The sequence below is a fragment of the Lactuca sativa genome, chromosome 6, assembly GCF_002870075.4.
Source record: "Lactuca sativa cultivar Salinas chromosome 6, Lsat_Salinas_v11, whole genome shotgun sequence".
Lineage (NCBI taxonomy): Eukaryota > Viridiplantae > Streptophyta > Magnoliopsida > Asterales > Asteraceae > Lactuca > Lactuca sativa.
Window position 1 is genome coordinate 39,701,077 of NC_056628.2, and position 23,296 is coordinate 39,724,372.

Sequence of the window (23,296 nt, forward strand, 5' to 3'; positions counted from 1 at the left end):
CAGAGTAGAAGTTTGTTACAGAGTTCATGAGTGCTGCTATAAGATTAGAGTATTGGATTAAACCCACGCTCACTTGGATCGCTTCATGGATTTTATCATGAGTGATTGGTGAGACGGTAATATCTTATATTCTTGAAACCGAGATGTGTGAGTTGTATCTTACGAGTCGGTTACACATTGATAATATGTAAACGCACCAGTAACTTGGTGTTATAAAACGTATTGTTGTGTGTGATTCGGTGAGTGAGTACAAGCGAGCATTGAGTCGAAGGTTATCCGTTCCTTTTACCCAAAGTGGGATAAAGGCAATATATGTGGGCCCCTCAATGATTTAGTGATGAAACCCTAAGCACTTGGCCAAGCCGGGACTAAGTTGATGTGTTCAACTATAGTATGTTGTCAGTCGTCATAAATCGGAAATTGGGAAACAACACAAGAACAGAGAGTATGATTAAAATCCATGTCTCAGTTCATACGATATCTAGAATGGAGGAATATATGATCCCTTATCTAAAAGACAAGTTATAGATAAGAGCAGAGTTCGACAGCGTCTTTGAAAGCTACGATTACTAATCGGATTGTACTTACATTATAGTTACTAGACTTATCCAAGTGGGAGACTGTTGGATTAGTGTCTAAACCTATAACTATATTTGGTATGTACTTGACCCGGTTGTACATGGTCCTTTTGGGTTCCCTTCACCAAAGAAACTTGATAGGATGATTTATGGAGAAAGAGGATTAATTATGATTTATTAATATATTATATGAATAATATATTAAAGGAGAAATCATATTGTTTAATTAATATTAGTCAAGAATTAATTGATAGTTAGTTTTGTGACTAAAAGACATTAATTAAACTTAGGGGACTAGAATTGTAATTATAAGATAATTGCAATTGGGCTATGGATCACCTTGGAACATAGGTTGGACGAATTCTATGGGAAGCCCATAAAGAAATCGTCCAAGGGATGTTCTAAAGGGAGTCCATGGGCTGCTTAGGGCCTAAGCAGTCAAATTAGGGTTTCCTAGTTGAAAACCCTAATAGCCTCACTATATAAAGACCCCTATGGACCCAAAAACGTGGTGAACTCTCTTGGAAGAACCCTAGAACGTTTTTGGTGCTCCTCCTTCTCATAAGTCATTCTCTTGCTTGTGGTGTTTGTAAGCCATTAGAGGAGTGACACTTGTGACTCTAAGCTCCAAAGACAAGAAGATTCAAGCCATTGAAGAAGACGTAATCATCTAGATCTGATCTTATGTGATAATTTCGAAATGCATATGCTAGATTAGTGTTCTTGAGTCTTGGATGAATTACATGTACAATAGAGAAACCTAGATCCAAGCATCAAGGTTTGCATGAGCACATATGATGTTCTTTTGGCTCAAACCCATCACAACCAACCATGCATGCACTGGGGGGTCTCAATGCTATGTTGCACATAGTTAGGAGTACACACGACGTACTCCCCAGACTTCCACTCCTCACTTCATTTGGTCTTAATCCATTAAGGCAAATGCTATAACTACATATCTGAGCTGAATAGGGCATGTTACTTCATAAAGTTATGGACTTTAAGCCATATCATGACTAAACAAGTCTCAAACTCACAAACTCTAACCTTCTCAACACAAAAGTCCACATAACTCATGCGTGGAGAGGTTTTCATGATCAAGCTCCCATTTTTATCAATATAGACAACCAAATACACTTAAAAGGATAGGAGATATGCTCTGAAGTTCACCAAACTCACAAAGCTCCAAACATGGGACATAAAACCCTAAAAATGGACCCAGAACATGAACTAACACAACAATGAGCAAGTTTCGAACTTGATACCTCTGGAAGGTGCACCAACAAGAGTAGAGTTCAGATCCAAGTGCTATAAGCACAAGCTATCCTTCCTTTAAGGCTCTTTCACCAAAAGCTTCACAAGAACCTCAAATGACAACGCCACTATATATATATATATATATATATATATATATATATATATATATATATATATAGAGAGAGAGAGAGAGAGAGAGGTAGGTTCAAATGTTTCTCATATCTATTGTGTGCTAAAATGCACCAATAGGAATTTAGTATTAATTATATGTATATTAAATGTTATCCATACTTATAACTTATTTTTATGGAAACTAATTAAATGTGTCAATAATGTCAACAACAATATTCTTTCAGAATGAATTCATATCTAGAAGAATGAGTGTGTATTCCATCAGAATGACAGTGTATTCTAGTAGAATACACTATCGTTCTTCATATTCCATGCAACTTTATTGTATTTTAAATGAGTGAGTCCTGAAACAAAATACGAATTCATATATAAAAACCTAGATGCGAATTCATTCTGAAAGAATAGTATTGCTGAGATTAATGACAGATTTAATTAGTTTCCATAAAAAGAGAATTATAATTACAGATATTATTTAATATACATATAATTATGGAAATTAATTAATATCTATAATTATTTAATTAAATAATGACTTAATTTACTAAATTTCCTATTGGTGCATTCTAGCACACAATAAATGTAAGAAACAAAATAACCTAGCCCTATATATATATATATATATATATATATATATATATATACATATATATATATATATGTGTGTGTGTGTGTGTGTGTGTGTCATGTAACATTTCCAAATACCAATTTATGGTATACTAGTAGTGCATCTGCGCAAAGCGGTGGCGCCAAATAGTTTCGGGGCGGTAATTATCTCATTTCGTTGAATAGTTTCCTTGTGGCAATTTGATCAAACCATAAAAACAAGATACAAAATATTGATAATTCTTTCATTTCTACAATTAAACGTTGAGAAATAAATGTACGTGTTACTTCCTTATAAATATTAAATCTACATTCATGCATGTTTGTTCTTTTAGAGCACCAATAGATAAAAGTCAATGCATAAATATAATGACATGCTCTATAATACACATCTAATGATTTTACACGATACATATTGTAACAATTTTAAAATAATGAGTTCTTAATTATACCTTATTAATCATATAAGACTTCTTTGTACACTACATTTGATGTGTAGATTGCATCATGATCGAACCTTTTTTCTGGCTTTACTAATACCTTTGTATCAACACGCGATATTCCTCTAGATAAGGCCACATAAAGTTGGTCATGTGAGAATACCGATTCTGGTAGATAAACTCCCATGTTTGGAATTGTTTGTCCTTGAGATTTATTGATCGTCATCGAGAAAATGAGGCGAAGTGGAAATTTCTTTCTCTTCAATTTGAATGGGAGCATGTCATCATTAGACAGACATAGAGGAATTCTTGGCCAAAACACATTTTTTCCAGCATGCTGACCAACAACTATTTCTGCATTAATGACATTTTGCTAGAAAGCTCTACATATCAATTTGGTACAATTACGTAATCCATTCGAAGGATCGATATTTCGTAATAGTATCATTGGACAACCAATTTTTAACCAAAGATAATGAGGGGGAAGACCACTAACATTCAGCGAGTTCAAGAACTTCGTCAGATATAAGTTATTACTATAGTCTTCCGCTTCATCATAACTGTAGCAAACTTTTTTCTCTCCTGAAAACCGCTCGATCATTTGGTCATTTATCTCATCAACACTTTCATTTTTAGTTGTCAATATTACCCTAGAAATGATAAATTTTGAATCATCTTCATTGAATTGCAAAGAAGGAATGATTGCATCAATAAGAGCATCCACTGAGTTAGCTTTATTAGTGTATTTAATATCCATGTCATCAGGTATGCGAATAAAGCTCTCGTCCACTGTTTCCTCATTTCCATCACCGACCTGTATAAAAAAATTTGAAAACCATGGGCCGGTTACTGCTCTCATGTTGATAGTTAACCGAAGCCTTTAAATCGATGGCCAAAGAGGTGACATTCGTAAGCTAGAGTCTTCAATTTGTGCTCGCGTGCCATGTTTTACAACCGACAACACCTGTCTAAAGTCACCTCCCATAATCATTATCTTTCCACCGAACGAGAGTTTCTCACCTGTGATGTCTTGCATTGTTCGATCAACTGCCTCCACTGCTTTCCTCTAAGCTATTGATGCTTCATCCCATATGATTACCTTTGCCTCACGAAGTAGATGATCTGCCCCACTTTGTTTATTTATTTTGCACGTCAAGTTATTTTCAAGATTAAGGGGAATTTTAAATCTCGAGTGGGCTGTTCTCCGTCCTGGCATGTTATTAGCCGCAACACCTGACGTAGTTGTCGCAAGTGCAATGAGACCATGGGCACAAATATTAGCTAATAAAGCTCTGTACAGAAACGTCTTTCCAGTTCCACCAGGACCATCTATGAAGAACATACCCATAATGTTTTCTTCCATGCGCCTCATTATCTCATCATATGCGAATTTCCAGTTAGGATTGAGAGATTCTTTTGTATGTAAGTCTTTGTTTTCCACAAGTATAGATTATTCTTCTTGCACCTCACGACAACCTCTTGCTTGTAAATTAATGTCTTCATTCACATCTAGAAGACCGTAATCACTAAGTTTCTTTCCCAAAGATTGTAGGAAGACTCTGATGTCGATGAGGACCATATTTTGGACTCGTTCAGAACACACATATTATTTCCTATAATATTCAGAAAAAGAATCATAGTTGTCACACCATAACTTACGAACATCGCCCGGTTCACAAAAAATCAATATCGTAGCTAATAGCCTTCTAAGGGTATTGGGGAATTGAAATAAGGAAGCCTCTGCAAGACATTGGGACAAGTTATCATCAGTGTCTATTAATCCTCTCTCAAGAGCCGTATTTTGAAATGTAGGGTGTAATACACCGTTGATTGTGTATATATCTTCAAAGCAAGTAGGCCCAGTAATATGACATAAAAGCAGGCGTAGGTAGTACCTCTCTCCTTCAGCTGGATTAGCATAAACCAGTCTTCCTATCATTGATTTTAGTTTTCGGGGACTCCAACGATGTGTGCTCAAATTCCATGTAAAATGTTTGGGGAAATCCTTGTACATATATTTTCTAGCATTGGAGTCTTCTTTATTCTTCTCGAAAAATGCCATAAAAGTTGAATTCTTATCTTTCTCCCTTTCAACAATATCTTCCATTCTATCACCATATTTGAACCTAACTAACTGTTGATTTGGTAGATGTATTTGCAAAGCCATCCACAAGGGTGGATCTGAGAAAGTGGAAAGCTAAAAATCCGCCAAATCGCCTAAGGGGGGCATACATAACGCACATCTTGAAACCTGCGTATTTCATTAATCGTGTCATTTTGTCTGTCTTGATCAATATGGATAACTTATTTATCATGACCCTTATAAACATACTTGAAGATGTACTTCACAGATTTTATATCGAATAAACCTCAATGTTGATATGACAATTTAACATCATTAGCAACTTTGGGCTGTATGGAGCCACCCATCTATTATCCAACTTTGCAATGCTTATATTCACCTTGTGATGTTTTGTCGTTGAATTTCCTAGGATACCTGAAACGACATTTTTTGGGAACACCCTCCATATGTGGACTTTTTTCTTGTAAACTACCACGAGGACCATGAATCATATGATTTTTAACCAGATCATGCATTTCGGAATACGTAATTGGATCTGGAATTTCGGCGCACACGATTTTATAATAATCGTCTGGATTGGTCATCTTATGTGCATATCTCATTATTAGGAAGAAATATACATTTGGCAATCCACGCTTTTGAAAATCTACCACATATACATGTGCTCCTACCTCACCAATGATATTCCTCTTCAACAATTGTACCTTGAGATCCTCTAATTTAGCACAAAAAACTCTTGCAACAAGAGTTGGTCGATCTTGAGCTGTTTGTCTAGGGCAATAACTCATCTACAATTTCTTTCCAATTTGAGTTGCATGTCATTGTAAGGAATTCCCATCCTCTTGAACTAAGATCATGGCATCCAGAAATTGATTTCGCATGTCACGTGGGCCTTCGATGAAACTTGAAGGTAACACAACTCGTTGTCTAACCATACTTGTTTGACCCTCACCGGCATTAAAGCATTCAACAATACTTTGGTATAAATCAGCTCTGATTTTGGTTTGGTTTTTTTCACAAAAAACCAAAGTGAAGTCTCAACCTTTATGTACGTATCTACCATAAATTGTTGGAACAATCTCCCTCCCAACAGAATCACGTTATGATTTGATCGTATCTGGAACTTGTAACAATAGTACTCGCACATAGTTACAGTATTCTCCCACTTATTGAATTAGAATGTGCGATATAATAATTTACATTATACTTATAAATTTTTTTTATGTGTATGCATAAGGTAATAGTTGTTATTTGTAATAAAAATGTAAAATATAATTTAAGGCATACCTTCAAAATCCTCGCCAACGTTTTCATTTTCAGTAATAATCTCATCTATGGAGACTCCCTGTCTTGGTATTTTATGATGCCATCCAAACTCTCCGTTGCGAAAGAATAAAGGATAAGACAATGGATCATAATAACCATAGTGATGTTGAATTGTTTTAGTATGGTCTGACCTACCATACACAATAATACTTCTCTTATATGCAGTGTGTTGTCATTGCCTTCAACCCAAATACCAGCAACCTATGTAAATGTGTGGTTTAATAACGTGAATAATCTGTATATCTTTCATAATAAATATGACACATTTTATTTTAAATAACATAAAGATAAGTAATAGCATTCACGCCTCAGATGTGGTTGGCTTATTGTACACCCTCTGGTCAAGTTTCACTGATTCAGAGTCGCTCTATAATTTTCAAGCAGACCTAGATCTGAAAGACGTCAAAATTTTCTAACATATGGGTTCAAAGAAAGAATACGAATAAGTTTTTCAATTATTTTTTATCAACATTCGGGTGCTTACCTCTCTATCTATCTATCTATCTATCTATCTATCTCTCTGATAATTCATTTTGACCATCATAAAAGTATAACTGCAAGTACTTCGACTCGCCTTCCCTTGGAATTAGCTGATCAATATTATGATAGAATGTTCCGTGCGCACAAAAAGTATACACTCCATAAGTCATAGTCGCCAATTCTTTATCTACCTTGACACCCAATGATGTGAATGAAAAATTTGAGTTGTACGCCCTTATGTTGTACCTGAAAACTTCTTCTAGTCGATCTTGCTTTGTGAATAGTTGGAGCAATTATGTGGGAATAAGGGAGTATGCTAGTCTTATCCTCCCACTCTTGCAACAAAAGGTAGGGAATTCAAATTGTATTCGTTTTGCTCCACAATGAACACAAGGATTCTGAGCTTTGAAGACACGATGTTCCATAGGGATGTTTTTGTAAACAAAATCATATAGATCTTGTCACAACCCCAAACCAGAATGGCGGAAACATTCGGGGGTGGATGACTTCACTTAGTATCATAACAATTAAATATTGTAAAGAACGTAACACAACCATCATATATATAATAAAAACGTAAATTTTTGCGTTATACATGTTTCCAAAAGAATATTACAATATGATGATGTAAAATGTTTAATAATAAACGCCCTTAGCGTTCCTTCTTCAAAAGCTTGTAGTTACTTGTATTACTGATTCCCTGAGAAATACAAGTGGTTTCGAAAAAAATGTCAACAATAAAGTTGGTGAGTTCATAAGTGTTTTGTATTGAAAAGAATGTCTTTATGGAAGAAAATCGATGAACGTGGTTTTCAGAAAATCCAATATTTTCCATATATAGTTTGAAAAGTTCCCAAAGTTGGAAGGCGTTAGTATCTTTCGTAATTGAATGATAAAGATAAGTTTGTACTCAAAATAATGTAAATACTGAATGAATGTATGAATCTCGTAAATCAAGCTTGTTTTTATACTTTGGTTTGAGTCTTATAACCATACTATTGACACAGATTGCCTATAACAACATTCTTCAGGTGTTGTAGTGTTATGACATTTGTCACCCCAGACCTGTCGGTCTAACTGTAGCTAACAGTTTAGGTGCGGGGTTGTCAATCCCGTATAAATCTATACACAAGTATCACGTTCTCCCTCCAAGAGATTATGGCTTATAATACAGGACTTGAAATGCATGCATAAAAGTACGTTAAAGTTGAATATCTCACATCACTTAGTATAAATAGATTTATGATAAGAAAGTATTTATTTCACTTTAGAAGAAAGTATTTCCTTTTTCAAGATGTATACGTAAGAATGCATGAATAACTCGCAAACAATACCCATTATAGTCTTTAAGAAAGTAAGTTCCATTTGGTGAAAATAACTTGATGATATACTAACTTTATACGTAAAGTAAGATGTTGGTATCGAATAATAATAAGATAGATATTGCATTTATATAAAACGATATGTTTTCTTGTATTGTACTTGTATTCCCCCCCCCCCCCCCCTAAAACATGAAAAGACTTGAAAAGTAGGGGTATGAACTCACTTGTTCGGTTTGAAGAGAGTGGGACTAGAGTCGAGCAGAACTTCAACCGCGGAAAGCTGCGTCTTCGAGCTTCTCAGGGATCTCGGTAGCGTAGAACCTTCGTCGGGGGCTCGGGTGCGGAAATCGAGGGTGTCGGTACGGCCTCTGGTGCTTGCAAGTGTATGAGAGTAAGTGTGAATTTGGGAAATGTATGTTAAAATCCGGAGCTTATGCCTTCTATTTATAGGGCTGAAATTGTGAGTACGCTGGGCGTACTACCGGAGTACGCTGGGCGTATGCGTTACGCTGGGCGTACTTCGGTTACGCTGGGCGTAACTTTGCGTCATGGCTTACGACTCGAGTCTAGCTAGGCATAGAGTTGTAGCCGATGAGACTCGACCATGCACCTGAGTACGCTGGGCGTACTCCTGAATTATGTTGGGTGTAATCCTGGCTTCTATCTTCTAAATTCCGTAGCTTTCGCGTACGGGCTCCGTTTTTCGAGTTCTTTATATCCACGCGTAGGTGAGATTATGCTCTACAACTTTCATTTAGACTCCGTCGGCTAGGTTTGACTTTATTTTTAATGTTATGTTTTTAATAGGCCGGGACTGCTAAAGTCTGTTAAAAATTCATAGTTTCTTTATCCGACGTCGGTTTTTGTTTGTCTTTTTATCATCTTACTCCTATTGTGGAGACCTTCAACTTTCGTTTAGGTTGCATTAGCTAAATATCGCTCGGTCTTCAATTTGAGTTTTTAGCCCTCTACTATTGTTACGAAACTTAGACAATTCGTAACTTCTTCATACAAGGTCCAATTTGGGCAATCTTTTTATGTACGTTTACAGTTTAACGAACTCTACAACTTTTGTTTAGATACTTAAGGCTAAAATGCATTTTATTGTAATTTCACTTTTTACGTTAAATAGTGTTTTACCGGGTGTGTCGTAAATATTTGAGTGGTTATAGTTTCTTCAATATAACCCGGTTTCGAATGTTCTTTATGTTTTTGGAAACCTTGGCACGATATCTAACATTTGATGCATCCCAATTTAGATATTTTGAACACTCTATTTTTGAGGTTAATTTCGTTGATTCCAAATAGTTTTCGTTGTATTTGACTTTTGAGTGTTACATTGCTTTTGGAAAAATATATGGTTGTCACATCATTCCCCCTGTTAGAAAAAATTTGATCTCGAAATTTAATCTAAGACTGAGTTTACAGGTTAGGGAAGAGATACGGGTACTTTTGTTTCATCTGATCCTCGCGTTCCCAGGTGTATTCAGGTCCTTGCTTGGCGTTCTAGCGGACCTTTACAATAGGTATGCGGCTTTGTTTAGTCCTTTTAATTTCCCGATCCATGATCTCTACTGGTTCTTCTACGAATTGGAGATTCTCATTTATTACAATTTCGTCCAGAGGGATGTCAAGGGTCTCATCGGACAAGCACTTCTTTAGGTTTGATACGTGAAAGGTAGAGTGTACGTTGTGGAGTTCCTGAGGTAATCGAAGTTTGTAAGCCACTAGACCGATCCTGGTAAGGATCTCGAATGGTCCAATGTATCTTGGGTTCAGTTTCCCACGCTTTCCGAAACGTATTAACCCTTTCCAGGGCGAGACTTTTAGTAGGACACGGTCTCCAACCTGGAATTCCAAGGGTTTTCGTCTTTTATCTGCGTAACTCTTTTGTCTGTCCCTTGATGCTTTCAGTCGTTCCCGGATCTGAACAATCTTCTCCGTAGTGTCCCTTATAATTTCTGGCCCAGTGAGTGTGTTGTCTGTTGCTTGCCCTTTTGCTAGTTGCGTGTCCCCTACTTCAGCCCAGCACAGAGGCGATCTGCATTTACGGCCGTATAGTAGAGGGATTCAAATGGGGTAGCCTTGATGCTAGTGTGGTAGCTATTGTTGTACGAGAACTCGACCAAGGGTAGATGGGTGTCCCATGCTTTGCCAAAATCGATTATGCAAGATCTCAACATATCTTCTAGGGTTTGTATGGTTCTCTCACTCTGGCCGTCAGTTTGCGGGTGATAAGGAGTACTCATGTCTAGTCTTGTTCCTAGAGATTTTTGCAGCGACTGTCAGAACCTTGAGGTGAATCTACTATCTCGGTCCGAGATAATGGATATGGGCACACCATGTAGCCATACAATCTCCCTGAGGTATGTTCTAGTTAGTTTCTCCAATTTATCCGTTTCTTTGATTGGTAGGAAATGCGTTGATTTAGTTAACCTGTCGACGATCACCCTGATGGTGTCGTGCCCGCTTGCTGTCTTGGGTAATTTGGTTATGAAATCCATGGTTATCCGCTCCCACTTTCGTTCGGGTATTTCTGGTTGTTGCAACAATCCCGAGGGCTTTTGGTATTCCACCTTGACTTTGGCGCACGTCAGACATTTGCTCATGTAGGTAGCAATTTCGGCCTTCATGTTCGGCCACCAGTACAGTTTCTTGAGGTCGAGATACATCTTATCCGAGCCAGGATGTATGGAGTATCATGTCTTATGGGCTTCGTTCATGACGACTTCTCTGAATCCGCCGAACTTCGGTGTCCAGATCTGATCCATGAAGTAACGAACTCCATCATTCTTGACTTCAAGCTTCTTATCCATTCCCCTTAAGGCTTCCCCTGTCACATTTTCAGATCTTAAGGCTTCTACTTGGGCTTCCCTGATTTGTGTGGACATGTGTGAGTGGATTTTCATAGTTAGAGACTTCACTCTGCGGCCCGAGTATTCCTTCCAGCTGAGTGCGTCGGCCACCACGTTATCCTTTCCGGGATGATATTGAATTTCGCATTCGTAATAGTTTAGTAGTTCTACCCACCGTCTTTGTCTCATGTTGAGTTCTTTCTGGTTGAGGATATGCTGGAGACTTTTATGATCGGTGAAGACTGTACATTTCGTGCCGTAGAGATAGTGTCTCCATATCTTTAGAGCGAAAACGACTGCTCCTAGCTCGAGATCGTGCGTTGTGTAGTTTACTTCGTGCGTCTTTAGTTGTCTTCAGGCGTAGGCGATGACCTTCCCTCGTTGCATCAGGACACACCCAAGTCCTTGGTTTAACGCATTACAATAGACCACGGAGTCTTCTGTTCCTTCTGGTAAGGTTAGAATGGGCGCACTACATAAGGCTCGCTTTAGTGTTTGAAACGCGATGTCTTGTTTTTCTCCCCAGTCGAAGGTCACGCTCTTCTGAGTCAAGGTGGTAAGTGGCTTAGCAATCTTCGAAAAGTTTTGTATAAACCTTCAGTAATATGTGGCGAGTCCCAAAAATTGCCGGATTTCTGTTGGGGTTCTTGGGATCATCCAATTTTCTGTTGCCTTGATCTTAGAAGGATCCACATGTATCCCTTCTTTGCTTACCACGTGACCTATGAAATCTACTTCCTGAATCCAAAACTCACACTTTGAAAATTTTGCATATAGCTTTTCTGCCCTCAATGTTTCCAAGACTTGGCAGAGGTGTTGGTTGTGTTCTTCCTTGCTTCTTGAATAGATGAGTATATCATCTATGAACACGATCACGAATTTATCCAGGAAGGGACGACATACCCGGTTCATTAAGTCCATGAACACTGCTGGTGCATTTGTCAATCCAAAGGGCATCACTACAAACTCGTAGTGACCATAGCGTGTTCGGAATGCCGTTTTGGGGATGTCTCCTTCCAGCACTCGCAGTTGGTGATAACCGGATCTTAGATCGATTTTTGAGAAGTAGCTTGCTCCCTGTAGTTGGTCGAACAAATCGTCTATGCGCGGTAGGGGATATCGGTTCTTGATCGTGAGTTTGTTCAGTTCCCGGTAATCGATGCACATGCGAAAAGATCCGTCCTTCTTCTTCACGAATAGGACCGGTGCTCCCCATGGTGAGAAGCTCGGTCTGATAAAGCCCTTGCTCAACAGCTCGTTTAATTGACTGGACAGTTCCTGCATCTCGGTTGGGGCTAGACGGTAAGGCGACTTTGTTACTGGAGTAGTTCCGGGAATTAAGTCGATTCTGAACTCGACTTGGCATTCTGGTGGGATCCTTGGAAGATCTTCTGGGAAGATGTCTGGGAAGTTGCAGACATCTGGAATGTCTTTAATGTTCTTCGGTTCTTGTTTCTGGTCTACTACGTGGGCTAGAAAGGCATGATATTCCTTGCGAAGATATTTTTGTGCTTTAACACAGGAGATGATTTGTAATTTTGTACTAGGTTTTTCACCATAAATGACAAGAGTTTCGCCGTTTGGCAGATTGAGGCGAACGACCCTTTCGTGACAAAGTATATCGGCATGGTGAAGACTTAACCAGTCCATACCGATGATGACATCAAAACTTCTTATCGAAATGGGCATAAGATTGATTTGAAATAAGTGCTCGTTTAAATTTAATTTGCACCCTACGTACATATCGCTTGCGCTTTCCGTTTTACCGTTTGCCATTTCTACAGTGAATATTTTATTGAGTGGTTGGGGTTTTTGATTAAGTAGATGTTTGAATTTATGACTCACAAAACTTCTCTCCGCACCGCAGTCAAAGAGTCTGCATGCATAAATGTTGTCGAGGAGAAACGTACCCGTAACCACCGTGGGGTCAGCTATTGCTTCAATTTGACCTATTGCCAGCACTCTCCCAACACCACCAACATTCTTTGTCTTGGGGCAATCCCTCTTGAAGTACCCGGTTTCTCCACACCCATAACATGCCTGGCTTATCCCAGTATCAGGAACTTGAGTGATTGGTCGTGTCGGTGCCTTACAAAAATGGGCAGTGTGCCCTTTCCTGTCGCAGTTTTTACAGTGCATTTCGCGGCAATTACTGTGGTGATGGTAGTTGCATTTGCTGCACTTTGGCAGTTCCCAACATATTGTTTTGTTGGCGTAGGGGTAGCAAGAGTTGTAGTGGGAGCAGTAGCGGCATGAACCGCCACCATTTGTTTCTTTGAAGGTTCTTGCGAAGTTTGCCCCTTTCTCTTGTTCCAGAATTTCTTCTTGCTGTTGTTGTTGGCATTGTTATCTTTGTTGTTGTTCCCTTTGGTTGGTTCAGCGACGATAGCCGTGACGCCTTGACAGACACCATGATCAACGAGAGATTGCGCCAGTTCTTTGGCGCTGTCGAATGTCATGGGTTTGGAGGCTAACACACTCCCTCGAAGTTGGGGTGATAGTCCCCAGATATACCTTTCCACCTTTTGGCTTTCCAGGATCAACATTCCTGGGCAAAGTATTATCAAGTCACTGAATCTGTTGGTATAGTCCACGATGTCCGAACCTACCATCGTAAGGCCGCACAGTTCCTGTTCAAGCTTCTGAATCGCACCTCTTGGGCAGTACTCTCGTAGGAGCATTCGTTTCAGATTTTCCCAACCCATGGAGTTCGCCACTACTAGGGTTAGTGCCTTGACATGGTCGTTCCACCACGTTAGGGCTCGTTCGGAGAAAGTAAAAGCGGAAAATTTTACTTTGCTTTCTTCAGGGCAAGCGCAAATTTTGAATACAACTTCCGTTTTCTCTATCCATTGGGATAGAGCCATCACTCCCCCAGTCCCATAAAAGGGAATAGGTTTTCCGTTGGTGAAGTCTTTGTAAGTACATACTCTGGAACAGCCTTGGCTTTGGCCATTTGTACAGCTGTTTGTTCCTCCTCCTGACCCGTTGTTGTTCATTTGAGCCATCGTTTCCGTTACAGCGGCGGTTACAGCAGTTTGGAACATAGCAGCATCCATAATTGGAGGAGGTGGTGGAGGTGGTGTTGGAGATGAGTTTCTGCGTGCTGATCTACGAGGAGGCATGTTCTGGTAGAGAAACACTATAAGTTTCTAATGATTTGACAATCGTGTGCTAGAGGGTTAGTTGTATCTTGTAATTTGTTTTGACTTTAGTTCAAAGTAGATGTAACAATTTAGATAATCCCATAAGTTTCGAGAGGTATGTAAAGAAGTACTTCATATTTATATATATGTCACACATACGGTGTGTTACATTATGCTTCGTATTTTAGGAAAATTTGACATTTCTAGAGGCCTCCGATTACAAGTTCAAAGGAAATAAGAAAAACTTTATCCGAGGTCCTATTCTATATCAAAATTGTTGGAGTTGGGCAAGTTCTACTTGCGGCGTGTTGTGCTTTTGGAGCTAGACTCGGCATCCGACTGTTTGACTCCCATTAGGCGCCTTTCAAGAACTGCTTGTTGTTCCTTCATCTCTCTTATTTCTGCCAGTGCTGTCACCATTTGGTTTTGAAGCGTTCCTGTGTGGAGTTGGGTACTTTCGTGTAGTCCGTCCAGACGACGGATGTCTGCGGCGTTACCCTGTGTAGCAGCATTGACCTCACGGATTCTGGCCGCTTGCATGTCCGACTGGTAGTTCTGGGTGGCTATTGTGCCCACAAGGACGGGAAGCGCTCGATCAGCTGAGCCTCCTCCACTGACATTGTAAAAATCCTGACACATGCCGAAGGGAGGGCGTACACCTAGTTGACGGCTCCAATGGTAGAGGTGGCTTCCCCAGATGGGAATGGGACTTGGGTGATATGGTCTAACTTCGGGAGGATGAGGGACAGGAGGGTTGATTACTTCCGGCTCGGAGTTTGTTCCATCAATATCTTCTTCTTCCTCCTCGACCTCCTCGTCGACTTCGAATTCCTCTCCGACTTCAACTTCGAATTCTTCTTCGACTTCCTCTTCGGTTTCCTCCGGGTCTTCTTTCGGGTCTTCTTCTATCCATCCGTCGTTGCCTTGGTTTAGGTAGTAGGGATCTCTCGGTATATGGAATCCGACCAGTTGTATGTACTAGGATAGAGGTATGAGAATTTTATAAGAAAAGAAATTTCTATTTAGCGGCATCCTAAGCTTAACTACATCTTATGGTGTGCAGGTTTTTCATTGTCCTATTATTTTATAACAATTCCCCTATAGTATTTCAAATTTGCGAGTCTAAAAATTTTATTTGGAAAGTTTTTGACTTGTTGTCCACTACGACTATTCCTCGACGTACGTTGGTCAAATCCAAGATAAATATAGTTGATCAGGCTATATTTATTCTCAATTTGATTACATACCTCGAGGCCCAATCGTAGTGTCGCAACTTGTCTTAATACTTTTTAGAAAATTTTGTTATGATACGAGACCGATGCATGCGAGTAAAAATGTATATTTTTAAAAGAAAATATTTTGTTTATGAAAACGTTTTGTCAGAGGGTTTTTGGTCCCCTTTGCATTTATAGTTTGTATATCTTATGTGGTTCGATATACTTAGTTCACTATAAACAATGCTCTGATACCAATCTGTCACACCCCTAAACCAGAATGGCGGAAACATTTGGGGGTAGATGACTTCACGTAGTATCATAACAATTGAATATTGTAAAGAAAGTAACACAACCATCATATATATAATAAAAACGTACATTGTTGCGTTATACATGTTTCCAAAAGAATATTACAATATGATGATGTAAAATGTTTAATAATAAATGCCCTTAGCGTTCCTTCTTCAAAAGCTGGTAGTTACCTGTATTACTGATTCCCTGAGAAATACAAGTGGTTTCGAAAAAAATGTCAACAATAAAGTTGGTGAGTTCATAAGTGTTTTGTATTGAAAAGAATGTCTTTATGGAAGAAAATCGATGAACGTGGTTTTCAGAAAATCCAATATTTTCCATATATAGTTTGAAAAGTTCCCAAAGTTGGAAGGCGTTAGTATCTTTCGTAATTGAATGATAAAGATAAGTTTGTACTCAAAATAATGTAAATACTGAATGAATGTATGAATCTCATAAATCAAGCTTGTTTTTATACTTTCGTGTGAGTCTTATAACCATACTATTGACACAGACTGCCTGTAACAACATTCTTCAGGTGTTGTAGTGTTATGACATTTGTCACCCCAGACCAGTCGGTCTAACTGTAGCTAACAGTTTAGGTGCGGGGTTGTCAATCCCGTATAGATCTATACACAAGTATCACGCTCTCCCTCCATGAGATTATGGCTTATAATACAGGACTTGAAATGCATGCATAAAAGTACGTTAAAGTTTGAATATCTCACATCACTTAGTATAAATAGATTTACGATAAGAAAGTATTTATTTCACTTTAGAAGAAAGTATTTCCTTTTTCAAGATGTATATGTAAGAATGCATGAATAACTCGCAAACTATACCCATTATAGTCTTTAAGAAAGTAAGTTCCATTTGGTGAAAATAACTTGATGATATACTAACTTTATACGTAAAGTAAGATGTTGGTATCGAATAATAATAAGATAGATATTGCATTTATATAAAACGATACGTTTTCTTGTATTGTACTTGTATCCCCCCCCCCCCCCCCTAAAACATGAAAAGACTTGAAAAGTAGGGGTATGAACTCACTTGTTCGGTTTGAAGAGAGTGGGACTAGAGTCGAGCAGAACTTCAACCGCGGAAAGCTGCGTCTTCGAGCTTCTCGGGGATCTCGGTAGCGTAGAACCTTCGTCCGGGGCTCGGGTGCAGAAATCGAGGGTGTCGGGACGGCCTCTGGTGCTTGCAAGTGTGTGAGAGTAACTGTGAATTTGGGAAATGTGTGCTAAAATCCGGAGCTTATGCCTTCTATTTATAGGGCTGAAATTGCGAGTACGCTGGGCGTACGCGTTACGCTGGGCGTACTTCGGTTACGCTGGGCATAACTTTGCGTCATGGCTTACGAATCGAGTCTAGCTAGGCATAGATCTGCAGCCGATGGGACTCGCCCCTGCACCTGAGTACGCTGTGCGTACTCCTAAATTACGTTGGGCGTAATCCTGGCTTCTATCTTCTAAATTCCGTAGCTTTTGCGTACGGGCTCCATTTTCGAGTTCTTTATATCCACGCATAGGTGAGATTATGCTCTACAACTTTCATTTAGACTCCGTCGGCTAGTTTTGACTTTATTTTTAATGTTATGTTTTTAATAGGCCGGGACTGCTAAAGTCCGTTAAAAATTCATAGTTTTTTTATCCGACGTCGGTTTTCGTTTGTCTTTTTATCATCTTACTCCTATTGTGGAGACCTTCAACTTTCGTTTAGGTTGCATTAGCTAAATATCGCTCGGTCTTCAATTCGAGTTTTTAGCCCTCTACTACTGTTACGAAACTTAGAAAATTCGTAACTTCTTCATACGAGGTCCAATTTGGGCGATCTTTTTATGTACGTTTACAGTTTAACGAACTCTACAACTTTTGTTTAGATACTTAAGGCTAAAATGCATTTTATTGTAATTTCACTTTTTACGTTAAATAGTGTTTTACCGGGTGTGTCGTAAATATTTGAGTGGTTATAGTTTCTTCAATATAACCCGGTTTCGAATGTTCTTTATGTTTTTGGAAACCTTGGCACGATATCTAACATTTGATGCATCCCAATTTAGATATTTTGAACACTCTATTTTTGAGGTTAATTTCGTTGATTCCAAATAGTTTTCATTGTATTTGACTTTTGAGTGTTACATTGCTTTTGGAAAAATATAGGGTTGTCACTGATCCTCATTGAGGGGGTATACTCTAACTGCTCTTAGCCTATTTTGTTCCTTTCTTCGTTGATAATATTCTTTGTTATAAGTACTCGTCTTTTGAGCCGCACTTATAGCAGTGACCTCAACCATCTCCAATGTATTCTCTGCCAACAGTGTTGTAGATTAGCTGGTTCCTTCATCATTAGCTATCTTTCTCATTTTGTTCTCCTTCTATCTTGCATAATAGTTACCATTGTATCTTTTTCGGTTTTATACAATAATAATTTTTTTGATGAATATATACATAATATGAATGTAAATATATAATACATGCATATGTGTTTGTATACCTTTTTGTTAATCAGTACCATGTTGGCGAACATCATGATTTTCAATTTCCTTTTCCATAATCCTCATTGCATACTGTAATAAAAATGTAAAAAATAAGAATTTATTAGAAGGTATAAGATAAGAGTGGCGTAGGAGAGGAATTGAAAATTTGAATCTTAAAACCTAATGCTTTCAACATTAAAAACCTACCTTAGATAAAACTATCACCAAAAAATTATCTTAAATTAATATATGGTCAAAACTAAATAAACACCAAAAACCTACGTTAGGTAAAACTATCACAAAAAATTTCAACATATAAAACCTACCTTAGACAAAACTATCACCAAAAATTTATCTTAAATTAATATAAGGTCAAATCCATAGGGATGTTTTTGTAAACAAAATCATATAGATCCTCATGGAGGGGGTATACTCTAACTGCTCTTAGCCTATTTTGTTCCTTTCTTCGTTGATAATATTCTTTGTTATAAGTACTCATCTTTTGAGCCGCACTTATAGTAGTGACCTCAACCATCTCCAATGTATTCTCTGCCAACAGTGTTGTAGATTAGCTGGTTCCTTCATCATTAGCTATCTTTCTCATTTTGTTCTCCTTCTGTCTTGCATAATAGTTACCATTGTATCTTTTTCGGTTTTATACAATAATAATTTTTTTGATGAATATATACATAATAAGAATGTAAATATATAATACATGCATGTGTGTTTGTATACCTTTTTGTTAATCAGTACCGTGTTGGCAAACATCATGATTTTCAATTTCCTTTTCCATAATCCTCATTGCATACTGTAATAAAAATGTAAAAAATAAGAATTTATTAGAAGGTATAAGATAAGAGTGGCGTAGGAGAGGAATTGGAAATTTGAATCTTAAAACCTAATGCTTTCAACATTAAAAACCTACCTTAGATAAAACTATCACCAAAAAATTATCTTAAATTAATATATGGTCAACACTAAATAAACACAAAAAACCTACGTTAGGTAAAACTATCACAAAAAATTTCAACATATAAAACCTACCTTAGACAAAACTATCACCAAAAATTTATCTTAAATTAATATAAGGTCAAATCCAAAATAATAACACAAAAAATAAAAATAAAAAAACATCCACCAACAAATGTTTGACAACAAAATAGATCAATTCCTAAACAAACACACATTGAAAATATGAAAAATCAACCACAAAATGTCTCACACAAAATTAAAGATTCTTCTTGGCATAAGTCGAATGTTAGCTGCTTCCGGCATCATAACACTATGTTGGTTTACTCGGTTGAAATTAAAACGTTTAATGTAAATAGGATAATAATTAAAAAAAGGTTTGACTTAGTTAATTTCATATAACTATAAGTATGAAAATTTAAAAAATAGAAATCCCACTTACTCGCAGCCAAATGAACCAACTTTAATTGACAAGCATATATTATGTACTTTCTCTTCAACGGATAATAGATCATCACAATTTGGTGGCGTGCCCATTCCGTTATATGTAGCTTAACCTTTATTATATTCACCTTATTCATTTAAAAGTATGGTCAAAATTTGTTTAATGAATATGTGTTAGTAAAGATATATTTTAAGTGTATAACCAATAAACTTACGGTCCATCTTGGAGAAACAAAGTGAACGAATTTAATGCCCTTGGATGGCCAAACATACGCGAGTAGTTTACTTTCCCCCAATGATTTTTCCAACAACATCTAACAATCAAGATATTTAAAAAAACATTAACTTTTATTTTAAAATTTAGAATATGATTATAAAAAAGAAATTAGCAATTTAGTATACCGATCATCATTTTTCTGGATGTCCTATCGTCTTGTAGAGATCTGATGGAGGAAACAAATGGATAAACCGGAAACCATAAATTAGTAGTATCGGACCATCGATTAAACCATGTGTTAGTGCTTATGCGAATCATCCAATCATCGCGGTTAAAACTGTATCAGTATCCTTGATATCTCGGAAACTCTTAGTAGGTTGGTTGAATTTGGAAATGGTTCAAAGAGAACACATCTCCCAATAGATTCTCTCCATTGAAAAAGGGCTTCAAATGTGGAGGAACAACTCCTACCTTCTTATCTCTCTAATAGAGAAAATAATTAGTTAAATAAATTACATATATATATATATATATATATATATATATATATATATATATATATATATATATATATATACACACACACATAAAAATAAAGAAAAAAAATACCATTTTAAACTCACATTTCGATCGATAAGGATAATTAGCAATTTGTTCGTTGTAACATCTCTCCAAAAGAACTCCACTCGGACGGTGTTAGATTATACCATAAATGAGGGTTTAGTAGCAATGAAAATTCATCAACATAAGCGTGTTCATCCATGATTCTACAAAAAAATTCAAAAATATTGTATTTACAATTAAATTAATTAGATATAACTTAATGTGAAAATATTAACATTTACATAAAACTGGAAATGTTTATATGATAAATTATTTATATGCTCATCTTATATACAAGTCTCATTATTAGGAGGAAACATGTATGTATTAATTGTTTGGTCGGCCTTAACTATACCCTTATAAAATTAAAATATTATCAATGTCATTTGAGTGGGTTTCATGTTCAACCAAACATTAGATTTGAATTAATTTTAAATGAGAATCTATTTAAGATATCAATGATCCATATGTAAAAACCTTCTAAGGGAGTGAATTACCTATGAAGCAGCAGAGCTCGTTGAAGAAGAAACTGATATAAAACATTTTTTAACTTTACAAATATAAAAAAAGGTTATTGCAAATCAATGCAATCCTCACATTAGGACCATATTGCCCCTGCACATTGTTTTTATATTAATGAAATTCAATTTTTACAGTTTTATGACCATATTGCCCTGCACATTGTTTTTATATTAATAAGATTTAATTTTTACAGTTTTAGGACCATATTGCCCTTGCACACTGTTTTTATAATAAAAAAAATTCGATTTTTACAGTTTTAGGATCACATTCCCCGTGCACACTATTTATATATTAAAAAATCATTTTTTATAGTTGTAGGACGATATAGCCCTTGCACATTGTTTTTATACTACTAAAATTCATTTTTAATAGTTTTAGGACGATATTGCCCTTGCATATTGTTTTTACATTTAAAAATTTTAATTTTTAAAGTTTTAGGACGATATTGTGAAAAGGCTATAATAGTCAAATGAAAAAAGGGTATATTCTCTTGAAGTATATACTCAAATTAATTAGTAAAAATGAAAATACACATACACAAAAAAAAATGTTGAAGTCTCTATTTTTACAGTCATAAAAACACAAAGACACATTCACTCAATTACACAAGCACATAATGTCCCAACATATACATATACAAACCATACATATATACGATGTCACAAACAAATACATACATATATACATGTTATATACATGTATTATTGGAGACATAAGAACTTTATCATTACAAATGGAATAAGTTTATCACTTCAAACAGAAGAGAGAAGAATATTATCATTTGAAACAAATGAAGTCTATCACTTCAAACAGAAGAAGTAAAAAATAAAATATCATACACATTTCAAGCTATAACAGATAGAAGAAGTTAAAAGAATCTGAATTTGTGTCAAGAAATGCAATGCAATGCAATGAAGTAGTCTTCCCATTGCTGATTCCTTGTTGGTAAATTGTGCTGTAAGAGTAAAAAATAAGAACATATATTAGATTTATAAGTGGAATAAAGTATTATATGATGTATTTTCGGATACTGATAACCATTCCAAAATTAAGCAAATTAATATCATACCATAAATATTAACATTAACAAATATAATAAAATACTTTAAAAATTAATATAATAACTATCAAAAGTCATACCAAAAATATTTTAAATCATACCACAATTTATCATATTATTATATTATTTTAATTAAGATAATATCATACTAAAAACACTAACATTTACAAATATATTAAAAATTTAAAAATCAATATAATAATTGTCAAAAGTCATACAAAAAATATTTTACATCGTAACAATATTATCATTTTATTATAATACTAGTTTATAACTCGTGGGAACCACGGTTATAAAATTAATCAAACTTTTATAGTAAAAACTAAAAATTATTAATAAGTTATTTTACATAAATTATTAATTTAAGAGATATTTTTTATTAGTTATGTGAAATTATAATCATTGATTCAAATAAATATATAAAATTAATTTTTAATGTATATTAGATATTTTTTATTTGTGAATTAATGAAAACAATAATTTAAAATTTAAAATTTAAAATAGAATCACATTAATGAGGAGGTCTAATAAATTTAAAATGAAAACTAATAGGTTGACAAGTGGCAACACATTAATTAAAATGTCTAATATGGTGACACATGACAAAAAAACTACTCTTTTATTAGTATAGATTTTAACTTAGATAATATCATACTAAAAATAGAACAAAAATTAGGAGTTGTTCTTTGCCAGGTGTCACACTCATGATGTATTCGGCATTTAAAAGTGCAACGGTTTCACTTTTGTCCATGGAAGTTGGAATTGGCATTCTGTTTGCTACTACCGTATCCAGCATAAACAAGTATTTAACACAATAATTTAAAAGATATCATTTTAAAAGAATAATAAATTTTCAGTAATCTTCATGAAAACATACCTGATTAACTGTTGAAACAAAAGGATACTAAAAACCTATAGTTTTTAAATGTTATATACTTTCCAGCAAAAGATACTAAATAATACCTTTTTAGTATTTGCCTTGGGAATAGATTTTTACAGTTTTTAAAAGAAAATATAATGATGAGTAACCGTTCATAATTTCATATTTGTTCTTATATTATGGAAAAAATTCTAAAAATTCCATCAAACCATCTTAAAAAATAGTAAAAAAAAGTGTTTCAATTATTTTTTTAAGATCGGGTATGACTGGTTGACAATCAAACTAATTTTTCATATTTTATTTGTCACTAAACTTTTTGTTTGTACGAGCAATTAAAAAATTATTATTTTTTGTTTCTTCCAACCCAGTTTATTTATACGAACTTAGAT

At 36.0% G+C, this 23,296-nt stretch overlaps 1 protein-coding gene across 1 annotated transcript; it reads right to left on the reverse strand.

Annotated features, from left to right (window-relative positions):
* Positions 1-3,026: 3,026 nt before the first annotated feature.
* LOC111894204 (uncharacterized) lies at positions 3,027-14,201 on the reverse strand. Its single transcript, XM_023890286.1, has 3 exons — positions 14,007-14,201; positions 3,419-3,824; positions 3,027-3,364 (listed from the first exon to the last, which is right to left on the reverse strand). The coding sequence occupies exons 1-3, from the start codon at positions 14,199-14,201 to the stop codon at positions 3,027-3,029; spliced, it is 939 nt and encodes a 312-aa protein (XP_023746054.1).
* Positions 14,202-23,296: the final 9,095 nt, after the last annotated feature.

Excerpts from the sequence above, each read along its gene's own strand:
- LOC111894204 (XM_023890286.1), bottom strand. The coding sequence starts at position 14,201 with ATGCCTCCTCGTAGATCAGCACGCAGAAACTCATCTCCAACACCACCT. Across the intron at positions 3,825-14,006 it reads AAAGCCAAGGCTGTTCCAGA|GTCGGTGATGGAAATGAGGA; the intron begins GTATGTACTTAC and ends TTTTTTATACAG. Across the intron at positions 3,365-3,418 it reads CGATCCTTCGAATGGATTAC|AAATAGTTGTTGGTCAGCAT; the intron begins GTAATTGTACCA and ends TCATTAATGCAG.